Source organism: Halyomorpha halys, unplaced genomic scaffold (assembly GCF_000696795.3).
Source record: "Halyomorpha halys isolate HHAL.00 unplaced genomic scaffold, Hhal_1.1 Scaffold1306.1, whole genome shotgun sequence".
NCBI classification, from domain to species: Eukaryota; Metazoa; Arthropoda; class Insecta; order Hemiptera; family Pentatomidae; genus Halyomorpha; species Halyomorpha halys.
Window position 1 is genome coordinate 249,979 of NW_027112750.1, and position 17,637 is coordinate 267,615.

Consider the following 17,637-nt stretch of genomic DNA (forward strand, 5'->3'; position numbering starts at 1 on the left):
AAATTTACTGGTTGTATTTTTTTATACAGTTGTAAATATCAACAAATAAATAAAATAAAAACAAACACATTAGGAAATAAAAAACAAAATATAACTAAAATAATAAAGGTGTAAACAGCGGAACTGACTATTGACATTGAAAGTGAATAAACTATTTATGTAAAATCAATAAGATGAAGTATGAAGGCTGCTAACCTAAAAAAAAAAAGAAAAAACATTTCCAATATCTTTACTATAAGTACAATGAGAACAAGTGTATCATTTTTCTTTTAAACAATTTTTGACTTATATTTATACTTAATTTATTATTTAATAATAAGTATTTTTAAGCAAGTGTGTATTTCCAATAGTTTAAGATACGATGTTAAAGTATTGTCAAAAAAATAACATAATATGCTAGAGCCACTAATATTGTTGAGAAATGTACTGTTTCTACCAAATATTTTTAAGCTTTTTATCAAGATAATAGAACTGAGTAAATGACCGAAGACACATTTATCCATATAAATCTATTAAAAATACGAACAGAAAGCACGTTAAAAAACGTGTTCCAAATAAAGAACTCAATATATGGAACAGGTTCCAAAAATAGTACATGAAAGGGACTGAGAAGTGATAACGGCCAGTGGGCCAGGTTATCTCAGGATCCAACCAACCCAAATACCTCCGGTCCAATCACTGCTATTTTGGGCACTCCTGTCTGCTCCGGCTCTGTAAGCAACCCTTTGTCTAGCCGGTAGTCTGGGGCGATAAAGAACGACTGGATAACAGAGCGATAAAACATCAACAGAGGTTCTAAAACTCAAGGTGAGAGACAAGTAACAAAGTGGTATTGAATTTTGGATGCAAACTATACATTTGGAGTTGTAAGGCCAAACTTTATCCTACAGGTTTTGTTATCAGGATTATTGGACTGCTGATAAATTCTTAAATTCACGTAAATAGTGAGATGAGGTGGGGAAGTAGATTATTGGGCAAAAATCATTTAAGGCCATGAAAGGTCATTAGTTTATTCTAGAAAAAAAAAGGAGTGTAATGCCTTTATAGCATGACACCACGGTTCTTACATGGCGTTTTACGATTACTACCAAGGACTGCCTTACAATATTAAACTAACCCAAACCTACGTAAGGTTAGCAATGCAGTATCCTATTATTAATAGAAAATCTATATTGAAATCATTCTCACCTATAAAACAATATTAAGGCTATTTATTTATGAATTTATAAATTTATGAATTTAGGAAGTGTCGAGACAAACATCCAACAATACCAAAAAAATATTATTATTTCAACACAAGGTCCTGACAGTCGCAGTAAATGCACCTTGGTTCAAAACAGATATTCAATTAGATCGCGAAATACAATTGGAATCAATAGACGAATTCATCAAAAACGTTATAAAAAAATTCATTTTCAGTTAATAGGATTAGCTAAAAGTGCAGAGGCTTAACAACGTAGGAAATCCAACTTATCTCGAAGGCTGAAGCCCAGACATTCTACCATGAACTTCCTATTTATTTACTTATATAAGTAAGTTTTTCATTTCGTTAATTCTATAAATAGGGCCGTCCGTAGCTCAGGTGGTTAGGCGCAGTCATACCGATCTCAGATCTGCTGGCGATGCTGGTTCGAATCCGGCATGGGACGTTGACTTTTTTCATTGAGTGGCGGTCCCACAAATGAAAAACTTGACCCCAACCATGGTTAAGTAGTATAGGACTCCAATGGGAGTCTTGGCCGAAAAAAAAATCTATAAATATAAGTTGTTTTGTTCTTCAATTACATAATCAATTATTATTTTTGCGATTATTTGTTTTATAATAATTTATTTTAAATTATTCAATTAATATAAAATTATAAATAGTTAGGGGTATCTTTTGCATGAGGCCAAAACTTTTCATTATCAATTGTGAAAATAAAACAAAATTATTTTTATAAAAATTTAATGCCGATCTAGTAATAAAGAGTATAAATAAATAAATAAATAAAAACGACAAAGATTTGGAATTCAGGGCATCCAGCGCCATCTAGACTTGTCACACCCTTATTTTGATTAAAATGTGACTGATAACCTTGTATAAACCAATTAAAATTAATATATTACATCCATACCAAATACTAACACCGATCTGTTATCTGTTTCATAAAAAGTAATAATTAAATAAATACATATTTACAGCTAGATAGCTAAACTAAACCATCTACGGTTCGCTTAAGTATTTACTTTCAACTAATCCTATTAACTGGATTAGTTAAAAGTTCAGAGGCTTACAACTTTGGAAACCAACTTCATCTCGAAGACTGAAGCCCAGACTATGTCAAGACATTCTATCATAAACGTTCTATTTATTTATAAAAGTTTTTCATTTCATTAATTCTATAAATATAAATTTATTTTGTTTTTTTCTTTTATTCTTCAATTACATAATTATTAATATTATTGAGATTATTTTTTTAAAAATAATGACTGATGACCTAGTATAAACCAATTGAAATTAATATTATACATCCATATCAAATACCATCAACGATCTATCTAAAAAGTAATACTTAGATAGATATTTACTGCTAGATAGCTGACTAAACTACCTACGGTTCGCAGAAGTATTTTTTTTAGCCACACTAAAAGAAGTGAAGCGTACATGTTTACCACACAGTGCGAGAGGGTTGGTGAGTCGGAAGGCCATGGGAGCGATAACGCGTGAAATATCGGGTTCAAGGGGTGGCACTATATGTTCTTTACGTTCTAAGGGCGTCTAAAACCCTTCCCTTTATTTCTTAGTGTTAACTCTGGAATTTTATAGTTTAAATATAAAACGATAAGTAAATTCTAGGCAGTAAACACTCTTTCGAAACGGGAATTTTATTTTATCTCTGAGAATAGTAAATTTCTCATACCCTAATCTTAAAGTATTGCATACAATACCAGTGTTTATTGAGTACAAATAATTTTAAAGAAACATCAATTTTATTAATAGAGAAGTTGTAACATTATCTGGTGAACATAATATAAATTTTGTTCGTTGCTTCTACCTTAACAACCAGTAAATGTGGTAACACAAATAACCAACTCTTACCTGGCCTTAGAGAAACCAGTTTCTTTTACAACTTACAACGATAAGGAACTACAAGATATCCCACATCTATTCTTTTGAATAGTATTCTTCGAATGAGTAAAGAGTGGTATAGATAAAAATTTTGAGATAAATCTTAAATAAAGTGGACTACAATAGGGGTATTCATGATCTTTAGTTTAACATGTTAAAGCGTGTTAAATGGGAAAGTGTAAACTGTTTTACTTAGAACACCCATATATTGAAAATAATTCATCGAACTAACAATAACAGATATTATTATAATAAAACTTTAGAATATAGCTATACAAAATAGATACATGGTTTCTGGAATACAATTTTACAACTGGAGCCAGACCTAAATAAACTCATTTTCTTAGTCGGGCGGGAAGAAATTCTGGAAGCAGCCCCAATCAGACGGCCAGACTGGCGCCAGCACGAAGAAAATGTTTAAAACACATTCTGCCATGGCAGTAAAATAGATAATTACATCATACGTATAAATATTATGGCCGCGTTTTATGATACTTTTGTATCATAAATAAATTCACTATCAACGTTATTGCTACCGAATTAACGTGAACATTCTATAACTTCAGAATGCTATAGAATTAGTAACATAAAAATTTACATTTAAAATTGTTGTTATTTTATAAATGCATTAAAGATCACGTTAATTGGTGTTTTCGTTATAAATCAATAAAATGATACATTTATAACTAAATTAAACAGAAATTTAATTAAATTAGATTCTTTTCAATTTAAAATTAAGGTGGTGGATAATTGCTGATCATTAGAGACCGACTTTTTTTACAATTTTTATAATATAACCATATATGGGGTTTGTTATATGGTAGTGAATTTGTTGTGGATAATCTTGTATAAGAAGAGTTAAATAATTATGATTTTAAATTAAAAAATAGGCCTTTAACTTATAATAAAGGAAATGAACTGAGCAGAATAGCCTGCAAAAGTAACTTTAAATTAATGCGAGGAAGAAATTATAATTGAAGATGTCCTTGATTGAGGATGGCTAAAATGGCCGAAACGTTGGACTGGTGAAAAATAAAAAGTGTTGAGACAAAAAAGGATACAAATTTTTGATATATTTAATAAATAATTACCTTGTCTCAAGAAATTGAAATAATATAATTAAAATAATTTATTTATTATAAATATGAAAATATTCAGATATACTTGTCAAATATATTCAAACACTCCCTTGAAGTAGAGTGCATACTACATATTACAACTATCAATTCAGTATCCATGGTACTACATCTGAGCCTTCTTAATAAACGTAATAACGATGGTAATGACAGTAGATGAGGGGGAAATTGAAAATTGGGCAAGAGATTGGAAAATGGGAAAATGATTTAGGGGAAGGCTCAGAGGTTGATTGCAGACAACAAGGTCCGGCCCATTAGACCAAGTGGGAGGACCCAATAATTCCCTCTTCTCTTTAATCTTCCTTCGCCCTGTAGTTTGTAGGGAGTGAATTGGACTCCTTAGAGTCACATCACAGGAGAGAAGTGAATCTATAGATAGGATATGCTTAGTTACTGAGATGATCCGCAGAAGTTGGATATATTCCAAAAAAAAAAAAAATAAACCAAATCATAACTAAATATTATTACTTATACATCTTTGCAAAAGCTGATATGCAAAATATACAAACAACAGCGGTATCGCAATCCCAGTTCAACAGTGCAACAGCTCAAAAAATGTTTATTTTGAGATATGTATGTAATATTAGCAATAAGGATAAGATCTATACAGAATAATAGTAAAATGTTATTTAGAGATATTATAGTTTTGAGCTGTATAATCTTATTCATATCGCCAAAATTAAATGCATATCTCAAAATAACCATTTCTTAAGATGTTACAATGTTGAACTAGGACAAAGATATCAGGAGGAAACAGAAGTTATATAGGAGGAAGAGATAGATATTTTTCTTATACTGCAGAATAAACAGGAAAAGATAACAGCAATATAATTAATCAAGTATACCGGAAATGAACTCATCAGTTTTATAATGCATCCAACAGATATATTCTGAAAGAAATATAACCGAGATAGGAATAAAATTTTATTATACTGAATATATAATACAAACTCAAAGAATAATTATTTTGGTCTTACATAGTTAATCAAAATTAAATCTAACAAAATTGGAGCATTGACCATCGGTTTTAAAACTTAATGAGAAGTCACTCTAAATAAAAACCATCATTTACTATAAGGAAGCATAATTTAAATATTTTATATTTCGTAATATTTTATTTAGGCTAAGTGAAGCAAAATGTAAAGAATAATCTATCTCTCAAAATAAGAGTTTTTAATGCCACAATAAATAAAACGGAAGCATGAAAATATAACATAATAAAGACAGGCTGAAACATAAAAGTAATCCTTGGTTGACCACAATATACTCCAGTTAAATTATACATTCGTAAATGTAAATCTTCATACAACGTTGATATTTTACTGTATAGCCTAAATCAAAACGACAAATTTTAAATTTTATAGAATTTGTAATTTGTACATGTTTATATTTTTCCACATGTGCATGCTGTCATGGTCACCTTAAAAGCTGAAGATCAGAAAGATTTAAAAGAGAATTTTGAGAGAAATACGAAAATAAAACCTATTCAAAATTAAATTATAAATTCCTATAATAAATAATACATATAATGCAATTCCGGTGTAAGGAAGAAGAAAAAATAAATGTACTCAAAACTTGAACAAATTTTTAAAAGGACATTTCAATTTTTTCAAATTGTAATAAAATATACATGAAATAAAAGATAGGACGGTGAAATGGTCGTTCTTAAAATTTTATATTTGTTGACACACTCGTCGCTGAGGAAATGTTTCAAACAAAGGAGACCACTTCACTTCAAAGCAAAGTCCTAAGAGGGCTGACCAGTGCAAGCTCATAAATGAGACAAATTCCATAGTCTGAATCCTCAAGTTTGTGTGCTGCCGCGTTCATAAACGATTTGCAAGCACAAGCTTGGTAAAGGAAGGACCACTTCAGTGCAGTTTAACCACAGCTTCATATGAAGGAGATTTTGTGCAGAAACAGCTCATGAACATGATGGAGTTGATGGAGGCGGCCACTTGAAATCTGATCTTTGATCTAACTGTCGGATCCCCTTCTCTGTTTACCTAATAATTAATTAGTAGCGGCTCGATAGAACGGGGAGGTCTACATCTCCCCTACGAGGAACACGTGGTAGGATGAAAGACTTTCTTAGCACCATCACAAACAATTTCAGATTAGTATTTTCGTGAGCAAGAACCACTTTTAAGTACTTCGAGTTTAGGCGTAGGCTGTCACCATTAGTACACGAACAGGCATTCTCAACCACCACCACAAACCTTACTGATTACTCGTACCTTGGCTGATCAATTAAAATGTAACATCTACAATCCAACATAATTGGAATAGTACAAACGCGTGCGGTGTACAGGTTCTGGAGTGGAAAAATCGTATTCAGCATGCTCCTGTTAGTTTGACAATCAAAAGTGATTGTTAGAACAAATATGTTGAGTCAAAGTTTAAGCAAGCAAAGGAGAATCGACACTAGTGTGAGAGTTCGATTCACAAAGGAAAGACAAACGTTTTATTTATTGAGTGGAACTCTACTAATATACCAGGGCATTCAAAAAGTCCTGTCGTTTTTCGTTTGTTCGTAGTTTATTTTGATTATAGAGTGTTTGCTAATTAATTCCGTTCAATACAACTTTTATCCATGTAAACACAAATGTTTATACTTTATGAATAGGAGGCTAAGGAGGATTAATTTAATGCAGTCACCAGTCTAGTTAAAATGATTCCAGTTGAAACTCAAATTCGGTCGATTTTGCTCTATGAGTTTAAACTTGGCTCAAAACCTGCCGAAACTGCTAGAAAAATATGCTCCGTGTTTGGGGAAGATGTGCTGTCTGAGCGGAAGGCACAATTTTGGTTTTCAAAATTTCGTGGAGGCGACGAGACACTAGAAGACGAGCCACGCTCAGGTCGACCAACTGTAGTTGATAAGGAGGACGTTCGAAGAGTAGTAGAGTTGGATCCGCGTCAAAGTTGTTCAGAGATAGCCTCTCAACTTAATATCTCAGCCACCACTGCCTGGAATTACCTTAAAGAACTGGGAAAAGTGAAAAAACTGGATAAATGGATTCCTCATAAGCTTTCAGATGCCAATATGCTTGTTCGCTTGACAACTGCATCTTCGTTAACTTCCCGCTTGAAAGTCGAACCCTTTTTGAATCGAATCATCACCTGTGATGAGAAATGGGTGTTGTACAACAACTTCAGACGATCATATCAGTGGTTGTCGGCAGATGAGAAACCTAAACAATTTCCAAAACCAGATCTCCATCCAAAGAAAGTTTTGCTCATTGTTTTCTGGACAGCCAAAGGTATAGTGCATTTTGAGATTCTGAATCAAGGGCAAACCATCACTGCAGAAGTATACTGCAATATACTGGACCATTGCCAATCCAAGCTTAAGACTTTTGATCCCTGCTTAGTCAACAGAAGAAGACCTTTGCTTCTTCAAGACAACGCTCGACCACACACCGCCAAATTGACCAGGGAAAAATTGACAGAAATAGGCTGGGAAGTTTTGCCTCACCCACCATATTCCCCTGACCTGTCACCCACTGATTATCACCTATTCAGAGATCTCGACAACAATCTGAGACAAAAATGTTTTCAAGACCGTGACAACCTAATTCACGAACTGACCACTTATTTTTGCAGTAAAAATCAACAGTTTTTTAAGGAAGGAATTTGGGCTTTACCATCTCGTTGGGAGAAGGTTACCGACTGTAACGGTGGATATTTTGATGAATAAAGGTGATTATTTGAAAATATTTATTTATTTATAATTTCCCCCAAAAAAACGACAGGACTTTTTGAATGACCTGGTATTTGCTACCTACACTCCTTACTCTATCCATCTTATAATATATTTTTATATATCTTTGAAACATTAAGATAAAAAAAAAATTGAACATGGACAAGATGAATGCCTGAGGACGATAGAGCTGATCGCAGCTACTGACGGAAGCCGGTTAATGGAATCGATTCTTCCCTTTCCCTCCCGACCGGAACTGACCGGCTTTCCCTCTTGACCATCAGCATCTCTTCCTATCTCTCTCTATTCCAATTTTTTTTTCGTAACCTTGAGAAATACATATTCTGACATTCTTATCTGGCGTTTACCGTTGTATTTTTGTGTTTACCTGTATGTACTCACAGGTTACAACATAAAGTAACACAAGCGTGTCATGTAAATGATGTGTCATGCAAGACATGTCACCTACTTCAGGAGGAACAGTCTATTGGAACCATTCCAAATTAGCCTTTGATAAAGAGCATGATGCCATATTATTTTTAGACTTCCCCTTCCTAAAATAATCGCCCTGAAGAATGATAAGTCAACAGCAGAATTTTGAAGACAAGGCCAGACTTCTATATCCATTAAATGTAATATAATATAAAGCAATGTTGATAAAATAAAATTAATGTGGCTTTCTGCAGATTATCAACGAGAGTCTGTTAGTCAGATTCGAAGTGAAAACTAAGAAATTCCCCAAAAAATCTTTGTCTCAACATTCAAATTTTTTAATAAGTAGATGACTCCTACAAAGGATATTTCATACTTTATCTATTTAAATAATATGTATTTGAGTCTTTAAAAACAACATATTTTGAATTATACAGTCTTATAAAATAATTAATATTATAAAATAAAATATATCACTCGGGCTCAATAGAAAACAATGTTAATAAAGCACCAACATAATACTTTTAAAATTTGTAAATAAATTAAACTTAATTAACATTATCTTGGTAGTAACAGTCGAGAATCCGTCCAAATTTCCAGAATGAGAGACTAAAATTAAGTAAAGTTTGGAGCAACTAAGATGAATTGTCAGCTGTTTCGGATATGTACTTAGAGGTTAGGAAAATACTAAAAACTTTATTTTTTTTTATTTTCAGAAAATTCCACGAGTATGGCCAAATTCCCAGACTTTTACTTTTAAAGTTTTTTAGAGGACTTCTTCGGGTTCCCCTGTCGGGAAATAGAAGTTCTTTGAAAGTTGATATACTATATAAATAATGACCAAGATATCAGTATATATTATTTGTACTATATAACTAAGGTTTTTCCTTTCTTCCCCATTTATCTTGTCCCTATTTTCAGTTTCTTTGACATATTATATTGTTACACTGAAATCATAATATTTATCAGAAGTTTTTATATTTCACTTATATTAGGGGTATTCATGATCTTTAGTTTAACATGTTAAAGCGTGTTAAATGGAGAAATATTTCCTTCTTTTTCCAATTTAAAACGATATGACATGTAACATGGCTGAGAGTCTGTTACTAGATCTGTTAAATGTAGAATGCCGTCACGAAACAGACCAGCTGAGCTTGTCACCGTTTTATTTGTTGTCGTGTTAGGTTACTTAATCGTAGTTTGTGTTTTTTTTTCCTTTGTCTTGTTTTTTGGACTTTTAAAGAAGACAATCATTAGCCAAACTTTTACACTGCTGCTTTTCACTTATTTTAGGCATGTATATAATAAATTACTGTAATCAAAACTCAGAAGTAAACAATAACATGAAGTTTTGGAAGGAAAGGTTACTAAACAAGTCTCTCAAAAAATCCGCTAGGATCTCTTATACATTTATCATTTAACATGAATTTAAATAAGGCTGCTCACAAAGCTATACATGGTAAAACATTTTACATTTAACACAATATCATGATTACCGCTATTATACAACGATTATCAAAAATGTAATATTAGGATATTACAGTAAGTAGTTTATAGAAAAAATATAAGTAGTCACAAGAGATAGCGATAATCAGAAGTAATTCATTACATTTTTATTATCATATTTATTCTTCATGCAGTTCGTAGATACTGGAGGTGTTTTTACCGCAGTACTAGCGAAGGCTTATCGTTGCAGTTTGAAAAATCACTGAACCCCATCCTCAGTTTCTGGATTGTTAACAATAGCTTGCTATCCCCAACGAGGTGGAAAGGCTAACACACGTCCGGTATTTTCTAACCTCATTGTTTTCCAGATTTGTTAACCTCTTTTTGGCTCACCCGTAGTTCCTCTGAATTGATTGTGCTACCCCCCCCCCACCTCCTCATGCTCTTTACGTAGTCTAACCACAAGTTCATTTCCTGGTAGATCACAATAACATGGAATCCACTGGAAAATAGTAACATTCCATAATAGGAAAGACTAATATATTTTCAGAATTTTTTATAACAGCAGAACTAAATATAAGAGATACTTCTTTAACGTAAGCCCATGTTCCGGCTTAAGTTCCAGGCCTTTATTACGTGCTAACTAAGCAAGATACAACCGGGACATTCCACGTCTACTCAACACTTACATTTCAGATTTTGTTCAAATATTGCACAGATGTTGTATAGGTATAGACTTGGAAAAACGAGCAATTTTGTTGAGATAGGTCCACTAGATTTTGAATTACAGAGCTGTTCTAATAAATCCGGTAAAAAAACAAAGAACAAGGTTTCTGTAGAAATTTCCCTAATTTGGCTGAAGACATGCGATGTGTGTCATTTTACAGCATAATTCATACCCTTCCATGTGATATCCAACACTATATAGGCTAAGATAAGTTAACATAACTCGAAACAATTTAAAATTTTTATTTTCTCAAAAAGTAGATATTTCAAATGTATTTTTTTTTTTTCCTACCTCCTAATTTAATTTCCAAACAAATATATAGTATATTTTCGTATCATTCATTAAAACAGAATTAGTACTTCATACACATATAATATATGAAATGTATTCTATATACTTTTACTAAGTCATCTCCCCTTGATTGCCTTGTGGCATTATAAGGTGTTGATATCAGCCCAGCTAAGGTGTTATAGTCTAGCTACAGCCTAAGCCTACGCCCTGGAATTTATGGAACATGAAAGGATCGTTCCACAGGGAAAAAAAAAGTATTCCTTGAATAAGTTATATTGAAATAAATCACAGAGCAAAATATAAATACCTAAAATGTCTTTAATGTTAAAAAAAATAAAAACTAAAGATTAACTCTCATTAATTCACCTCTTTATTCATATTAATTGTTTCAGTAATGTTAAAATTTTAATGAAAATAAACATAACTCTGATGTTAGGAATGATTTTGTTTTTAAGCCAGGAGGTATATCGAGAGATTCTTTTATTTTCGTAAAATTATGATTAAATTTAAACATTTTCACAAATATTTTTGGGAATAAACGCAAGGTATAAGTGGGTTACATGGATAAAGAACGTCAGCGTAAAATGATAATAATATAAATGAATCAAAAGTTCTCTAAGACGAAATAGCTAATTCCTATCCTTTTAGCCACAACTGGTTACGATGGATTCCTTGCCGTAGCTCATATAAAAGAAAAAGAAAATTTTTAGTTAGTTGTGTTATTATGTCCCTAAAGTACAGTACAGTTGCTATTATACATCTTATAATATATACAAAAAAATAATATGGATCTGCTGCAAAATACAAAAATGAAAGAATTTCGTAAACTTTTTTCATGAGGAAAACGTTCAATTGGAAGCAGAGTGGCAGTTTTTTGGTTCAGCACATGGTCATGGCACTTGCAACCGAGTTGGGGGTCCATGAAGTACCCGTACAAGCAAAAAACTGGCAGAAGAAAACATTAAAACAACATAGACTTGTTCATCGCATGAGGACTATATTGGATAAGAATTTTTCTTGATAAAGCATTGCCTATCAAAGAAATCTAACAATACTTTGCGTTCATTATCGAAAATATTTGTGAAAGATTGCTCAATGGAATTATAATCTTGCGAAAATAAATAGAATCTCCTGATATATCTCCTAACTAATTAACTGAACCACTATCAGCATCTGAGTAACGTTTATTTTCATGAAAACTTTAAGATTAATATTGCTGTGACAATTAATACAAATGATGAGGTGAATTTATGAAGGGACATGTTGGCCAAGGCATGGCGAACTAAGATATGCGCGAGTATGTGGATGGGCTGGTACGAGTTGGCCTAAGCTCGTTCCCGATCCGTCGAGAGTAGGTTTTTTGGAAACAGATCAAAGAGGTTCGTGAGAGCGCTCGTGTAGCATCTCTACCATTGTTCTTTGTCTAGTTGCAACTGAGAGCTGTTACGAGGTTAAAGGTGTTTGTTGGAACTTTTTCTAATACGTTTTATATTTAATCTTATTTATTTATATTTAATTTTCTTTTTTTTGTAATAAAAATAATATAATCCCAGTGCAATGGCTGAAACCATTTGTACGTCCGCCATGCTTGCCTCTCTGAATAACACTGACATGTGGATGGTCCTCTCTTTGTTTAACGAGCATTTGTACAAGCCTCCGAATAGTGGCGAGCGGTCAACATGTGGATCCGCCTTGAGATTGGAGCTTTAGTTTTTAATTTTTTTAATATCGAAGGCATTTCCGTCCTACATTTATATTTTGCCCTGTGATTTATATTAATACAATCTATTCAAAGAATAAATTTGAAATATGTGCTCTCAAAGAAAATAAAAATAAAAATTTAAAATTATGTTTTGAGAAATGTTGGCTTATCTTAACCAATACAGTGAAGGATACTATATGAAAGGCCGTGGAATATGCAGTAAAATGATACCACCTCATATCTCTAGCTAAATCGGGGAAGCCTTTGCAACAATTCAAAAATTTGTTTTCTGGTTTTTAGTTCATTAGTGAGGTTGTAACAGCTTTGTAATTAAAAAATGAGTAGGTGTATCTATATAAAATTCCACAGTTCTTCAATATCTGATTTTCTGCAAGATTTGAGTAAAATCTGAGATGCAAGGTTCAAAAGTGAGTTGATTTGCCGCGGAATGACCCAACACTAAAGCAGAAAATAATTAATATATGTACACAATGAATTATATAGTACATAGTGTAAAATACCCCTTCAAACTTCGTAGCGCAATGAAGAAGAACAAATCAAATGGTTTAGGATCTGTAAATTATTTATTCATTAATTTATTCCATTTGTTTCTTGGCGACCTATTAATTCATATTTATTAATGTACTAAATTTCCACATAAACGTAACTGCCTTTTTAACATGAATTTATATTATTATTATGACAAACCGCCAAGATTAAAGTGTTTAATAGTCGTGATTTGTTGTAATCATAATAAAAAAATAAAATAAATGCAGATATTTAAACTTTGAAGCCAGTTAGTAACACACCTAGAAACTAAAAATAGTAAAACTAAAGATTAGAAAAGAAAACGCCCCATTTAAGAGAGCAGGTAGCGGTTGGTTGCCTGTCCTTGGCCCTCCCAATCTCATAAAGAGCTCTGTGATTCATCAACTGTCCCAGTAAGGAACGAAGCAACCTGCCTACGTCTTGGCCATCCTGTAGTACAATAATAGGACCACATTGCACATCAGAACTTAATGGAAAATTATAATGCAATCGCACGTCAGTAATAAAACAAAATTTAAATTTATAAAAAAAAAATTGTTGAATAATCTAAAAAAAACAATAAATAAAAACTAAAGTGGAAACCCCATGTAATGGATAGAGAAAAATACATTTTTACATTCATATTAATATTTTTAATATATGGCATTATCAGTTTCATCAACTTCTTCGTGGTTACCACAAAATAGTCAACATGTGTATGGATTATGACGTATATAGGCCAACAGAACACATCACTAAAATAAATAAAATAGTACATATGAAAATTTAAAAATATTTTTTTTTAAAAATATAATTAAAGAAAAACTAACATATAAAGATAATACAATGATATATTATAACGTATCATAACTATATATTTAGATACTAAGAGTATTCATGATCTTTAGTTTAACATGTTAAATGGAAAAACTTATGTTAAATGGAGAAATATTTCCTTCTTTTTCCAATTTAAAACAATACAACATGTAACACGGCTGAGAGTCTGTTATTAGGTTTGTTAAATGGAGAATGTCGTCACGAAACTGACAAGCTGAGCTTGTCACCGTTTTATTTGTTGTGTTAGGTTACTTACTCGTAGTTTGTGTTTTTTTTTTTTTCATTTTTCTTGTGTTCTTTAGTCTTGGACTTTTTAAAAAATATCAGTAGCCATACTTTTACACTTTTACTTTTCACTTATTTTAGGCATGTTGTAATAAATTACTGTAATCAAAACTTAGAAGTAAACAATAACAGGAAGGAAAGGTTACTAAACTTTGCTCAGAAAATCCGCTAGGAGCTCTTATGCATTTACTACTTAACATGACTTTAAATAGGGCTGATCACAATACTATACTTCTAACAATTAACATGGTAAAACATTTTATATTTAACACAATATCATGAATACCCCTACTGTCAGTGAAATGCCAGTGTGATGTTTCTGCAAATGTTGTAATGTTGTATTTTGTTCCACTTTAACGTGCTTTTCAACTTCATTCGCAACGGGTAAGTTACCTAACTCATTATGTTAGGCTACTAATTAAAAATATGAAATGACCAATTGATGTATAGTAGCTGCGTGATAAAAAAAAAAAAAAGACTTGCGTTTTTAATATAAGTTGTATAGAAAAATATTTTATGGGTAAATAACAATGTGAACTGCTACAGCAGGTTAAAGGGTCAGAGGGTTCAGTACTTTGTAGGAAAGTATTGTTTTTAGAACAATGGTTATACAAGGAGGGGGATTTGTTCAAGTGTAAAATTTTAGTTAAATGGTCGCAGTTTACTGGTATGTCTCTAGCACCACCACCTTACACACTTTGCTTGATCAACCAATGATATTGAATAAAAGGTTCAATGTTAAGTCTTGTTAACTATTATGTTGTAAAATAATTTCGTAGAGTTTTTATCAAATCATGTTAACTTGGTCAATAATATTAACATATTATTAAAAGGGATTAGTTAAGGTGCTTTTATGCATCAGTTTCAACTGAGATTCCTTATCTGTAAGTGATGTTTTGCTTGCTCAAAATAGAAGAGAAAAAAAAATTCATTTTTGTCATTTAATGATTTTTTTATTTCTGAAAAGGAAAATCCGCTGCACAGAAGGTTAACAAAATTTGCAGTATGTACGGCGATGCTTTAGGAGAAAGTACCGTCCGTAAGTGGTTTGCTCGGTTCAGAACCGGAAATTTTGATTTGGAAGACGCAAAGCGCTCGGGTCGTCCTTCAACTGTTGATGATGACCAAAATCTACCATTGGTCAGAGATAATCCTCACTCACGATAATCAGATAATCCTCAAGACACGGGATACCGCAGAAATGCTCATGCAAGTGTCTCAAATCATTTGGAGGCTGCGTGATATGATTCTCGGAAGTAGTATATGGGTTTCCTACAATTTGACGGAAAAGCATGTTCATCAGTGATTCCCTCCCAAAACGCAATGTTATTCACCAGGCCTTTCCTCAACAAATTTTCACTTATTTCGGGCCCTTTATAACTCTCTTAACGGGAAACACTTTAATTTAATATAGGACTGCAAAACGCACATAGAGGAGTTCATTGGGCAAAAATCTGAGAAGTTCTGGGAGGACAGAATTAAAAAATTACCTGAAAGATGGCAACATGTAATAAATCAAAATAGGTCATATATAATTGATTAAAAATATTTACAAGAATCTGAAAATTTTAAAGAAATCACCAATAAAAAACGCTACGACATATTTTACAACCCAATAGAGCAATTATTGCAAATATTATATATAATTTATTTTACTTCTAATAAATGGAAGATGGTCAAATTAAAACTCAAATATTGATAAATATTTTAAATTGAGCCAACGTTTCGACTCACGTTGCAGGGTTTCGTCATGCCTGTTTGACAAAGGTCAAAGACAGAGTGACTCAGTCTTTTATTTTACTTCGTATGATTATGTTCATTTTATTTATTTATTTTACATGCATTTATTTTTTTAAAAATATTTATGAACTTATTTTAATTACTTATTATAATTGTTCTGATTAATTTTTGGTATGAATGTGTTCAATTACCACTATTACTCATTGCCCGAGTGTGTAGCAGATTGTAGTACTTATCAATAAATAAAGTAATTTAAAAATTAAATTAAAAAATATATTTATGGTTGTAGTTATTTTAAACGAAGTTATGCCCGAAATTATAAGCGTCCACAAGATTTTATTCCAGTCCTTTGGTCAAAACGGTCTTAATATCCATTCTTTCAATTAAACTTTTTAAAAAATGGATAGCTTGTATATCTCAGGATTTTCATCTCGTATATGGTTTTTTTTGGGTTTTTTTTTTGTATCTTTTTTATATTCTGGTTACAATGATACTTTCTTCGTATTTATCTATATACAGTTTCCCTTCTAGACCAAATGGTTTTCAGAGTAACCTTCATAAAAAATACAGTTTTAATTAATTCACGGCCGAACGGTCCCTCCCCATTAAAATTATCCACTGGCGTAAACTACACATCTCAACATACTTCATTGGATCCTGAAACTGAAATTATAATGCCACAAGGCAAGCGAAGGGAAAACGTCAACATATATATGCATATTCCATTCTCCATGCAATGTATTTATTAGCTAATATTGTTTCAGGAGGGTACGCAAAAAAAATTAATTCACTGTATCCTGGCGTGATTTTCTTAATTACAAGTAGATAGTAGAGTTAATTTGTTCATTTAATTACAAAGGTGGAGAGTAAATAGGTAAATATAAAAATATGCGATTTTTATTTGTATCTCGAACATTGCAAAATTAATATTCCGTTTAAAATCATTCCACTGTTACATTGTTCCTAGTAATTGTTGATTTTAAACATGCCAAATAATGTGTCACACTGAAGGATACTGAAACTTCAAATATAGACATAGTAAATAAAATCAAATTCAAATATAAAGTGATATAAATGTATGGAATAGTGTACTCAAACTCTATTTTAGGAGAATGACCATATATCATAATTAGAATTTATCTGCAACCCTAAATTTGCAACTATAATTATAGCATTCTCTCAGATTTTATCATCAGTGCTCAAGCAGCGTGTGATTGCACCGACGATATGCAAACCACGTTATAACTAAGCCACTTTCACCTCCTTAAGGAAGATGAAGGTAGATTTTTTTTTATAATATATTTATTGATATTTACAACTATATACATATATACACATCAAGTTAATTTGCTGAAAGTGATATTATGTCATGATAAAAACATGTGGAGAATCTACCCATTGATAGAACTCCAAAAACACTTCTAAAGGAGAAGATCTCGAAGCAATCTTCTTTTCAGACGCATAGGAGGATTATTAAGTAGTGAAGGAGAAGCCAGGTTAGAAATGAGTTGGTTTGGGTGGTTGGGAAGTTTATTATGGAAGGATTGGTATCTGGTTCTGGCCAAATTGGCATCATAGGGGGCATTGAGGTCCTGATGGATGAGTTGATTTGTGACAAAGTAAGGAGCATTAAGGATTTTACGAAGGATTTTGGACTGTAAGGATTGGATTCGAGAGGAATTAGATGGTTTAGTGGAGCCC

The 17,637-nt window shown here is 32.1% G+C and overlaps 2 protein-coding genes across 3 annotated transcripts in view; one reads left to right on the forward strand and one right to left on the reverse strand.

Annotated features, from left to right (window-relative positions):
- Positions 1–17,637, reverse strand: part of CenG1A (Centaurin-gamma-1A) — a 220,023-nt gene that overhangs the window by 184,264 nt on the left and 18,122 nt on the right. The gene's annotated exons all lie outside the window — the stretch shown is intronic.
- Positions 6,903–8,020, forward strand: LOC136796541 (histone-lysine N-methyltransferase SETMAR-like). The gene has a single exon (XM_067050522.1). It carries the CDS (start codon positions 6,917–6,919, stop codon positions 7,943–7,945), a length of 1,029 nt encoding a protein of 342 aa, XP_066906623.1. The 5' UTR covers positions 6,903–6,916; the 3' UTR covers positions 7,946–8,020.

Excerpts from the sequence above, each read along its gene's own strand:
- LOC136796541 (XM_067050522.1), top strand. The coding sequence starts at position 6,917 with ATGATTCCAGTTGAAACTCAAATTCGGTCGATTTTGCTCTATGAGTTT.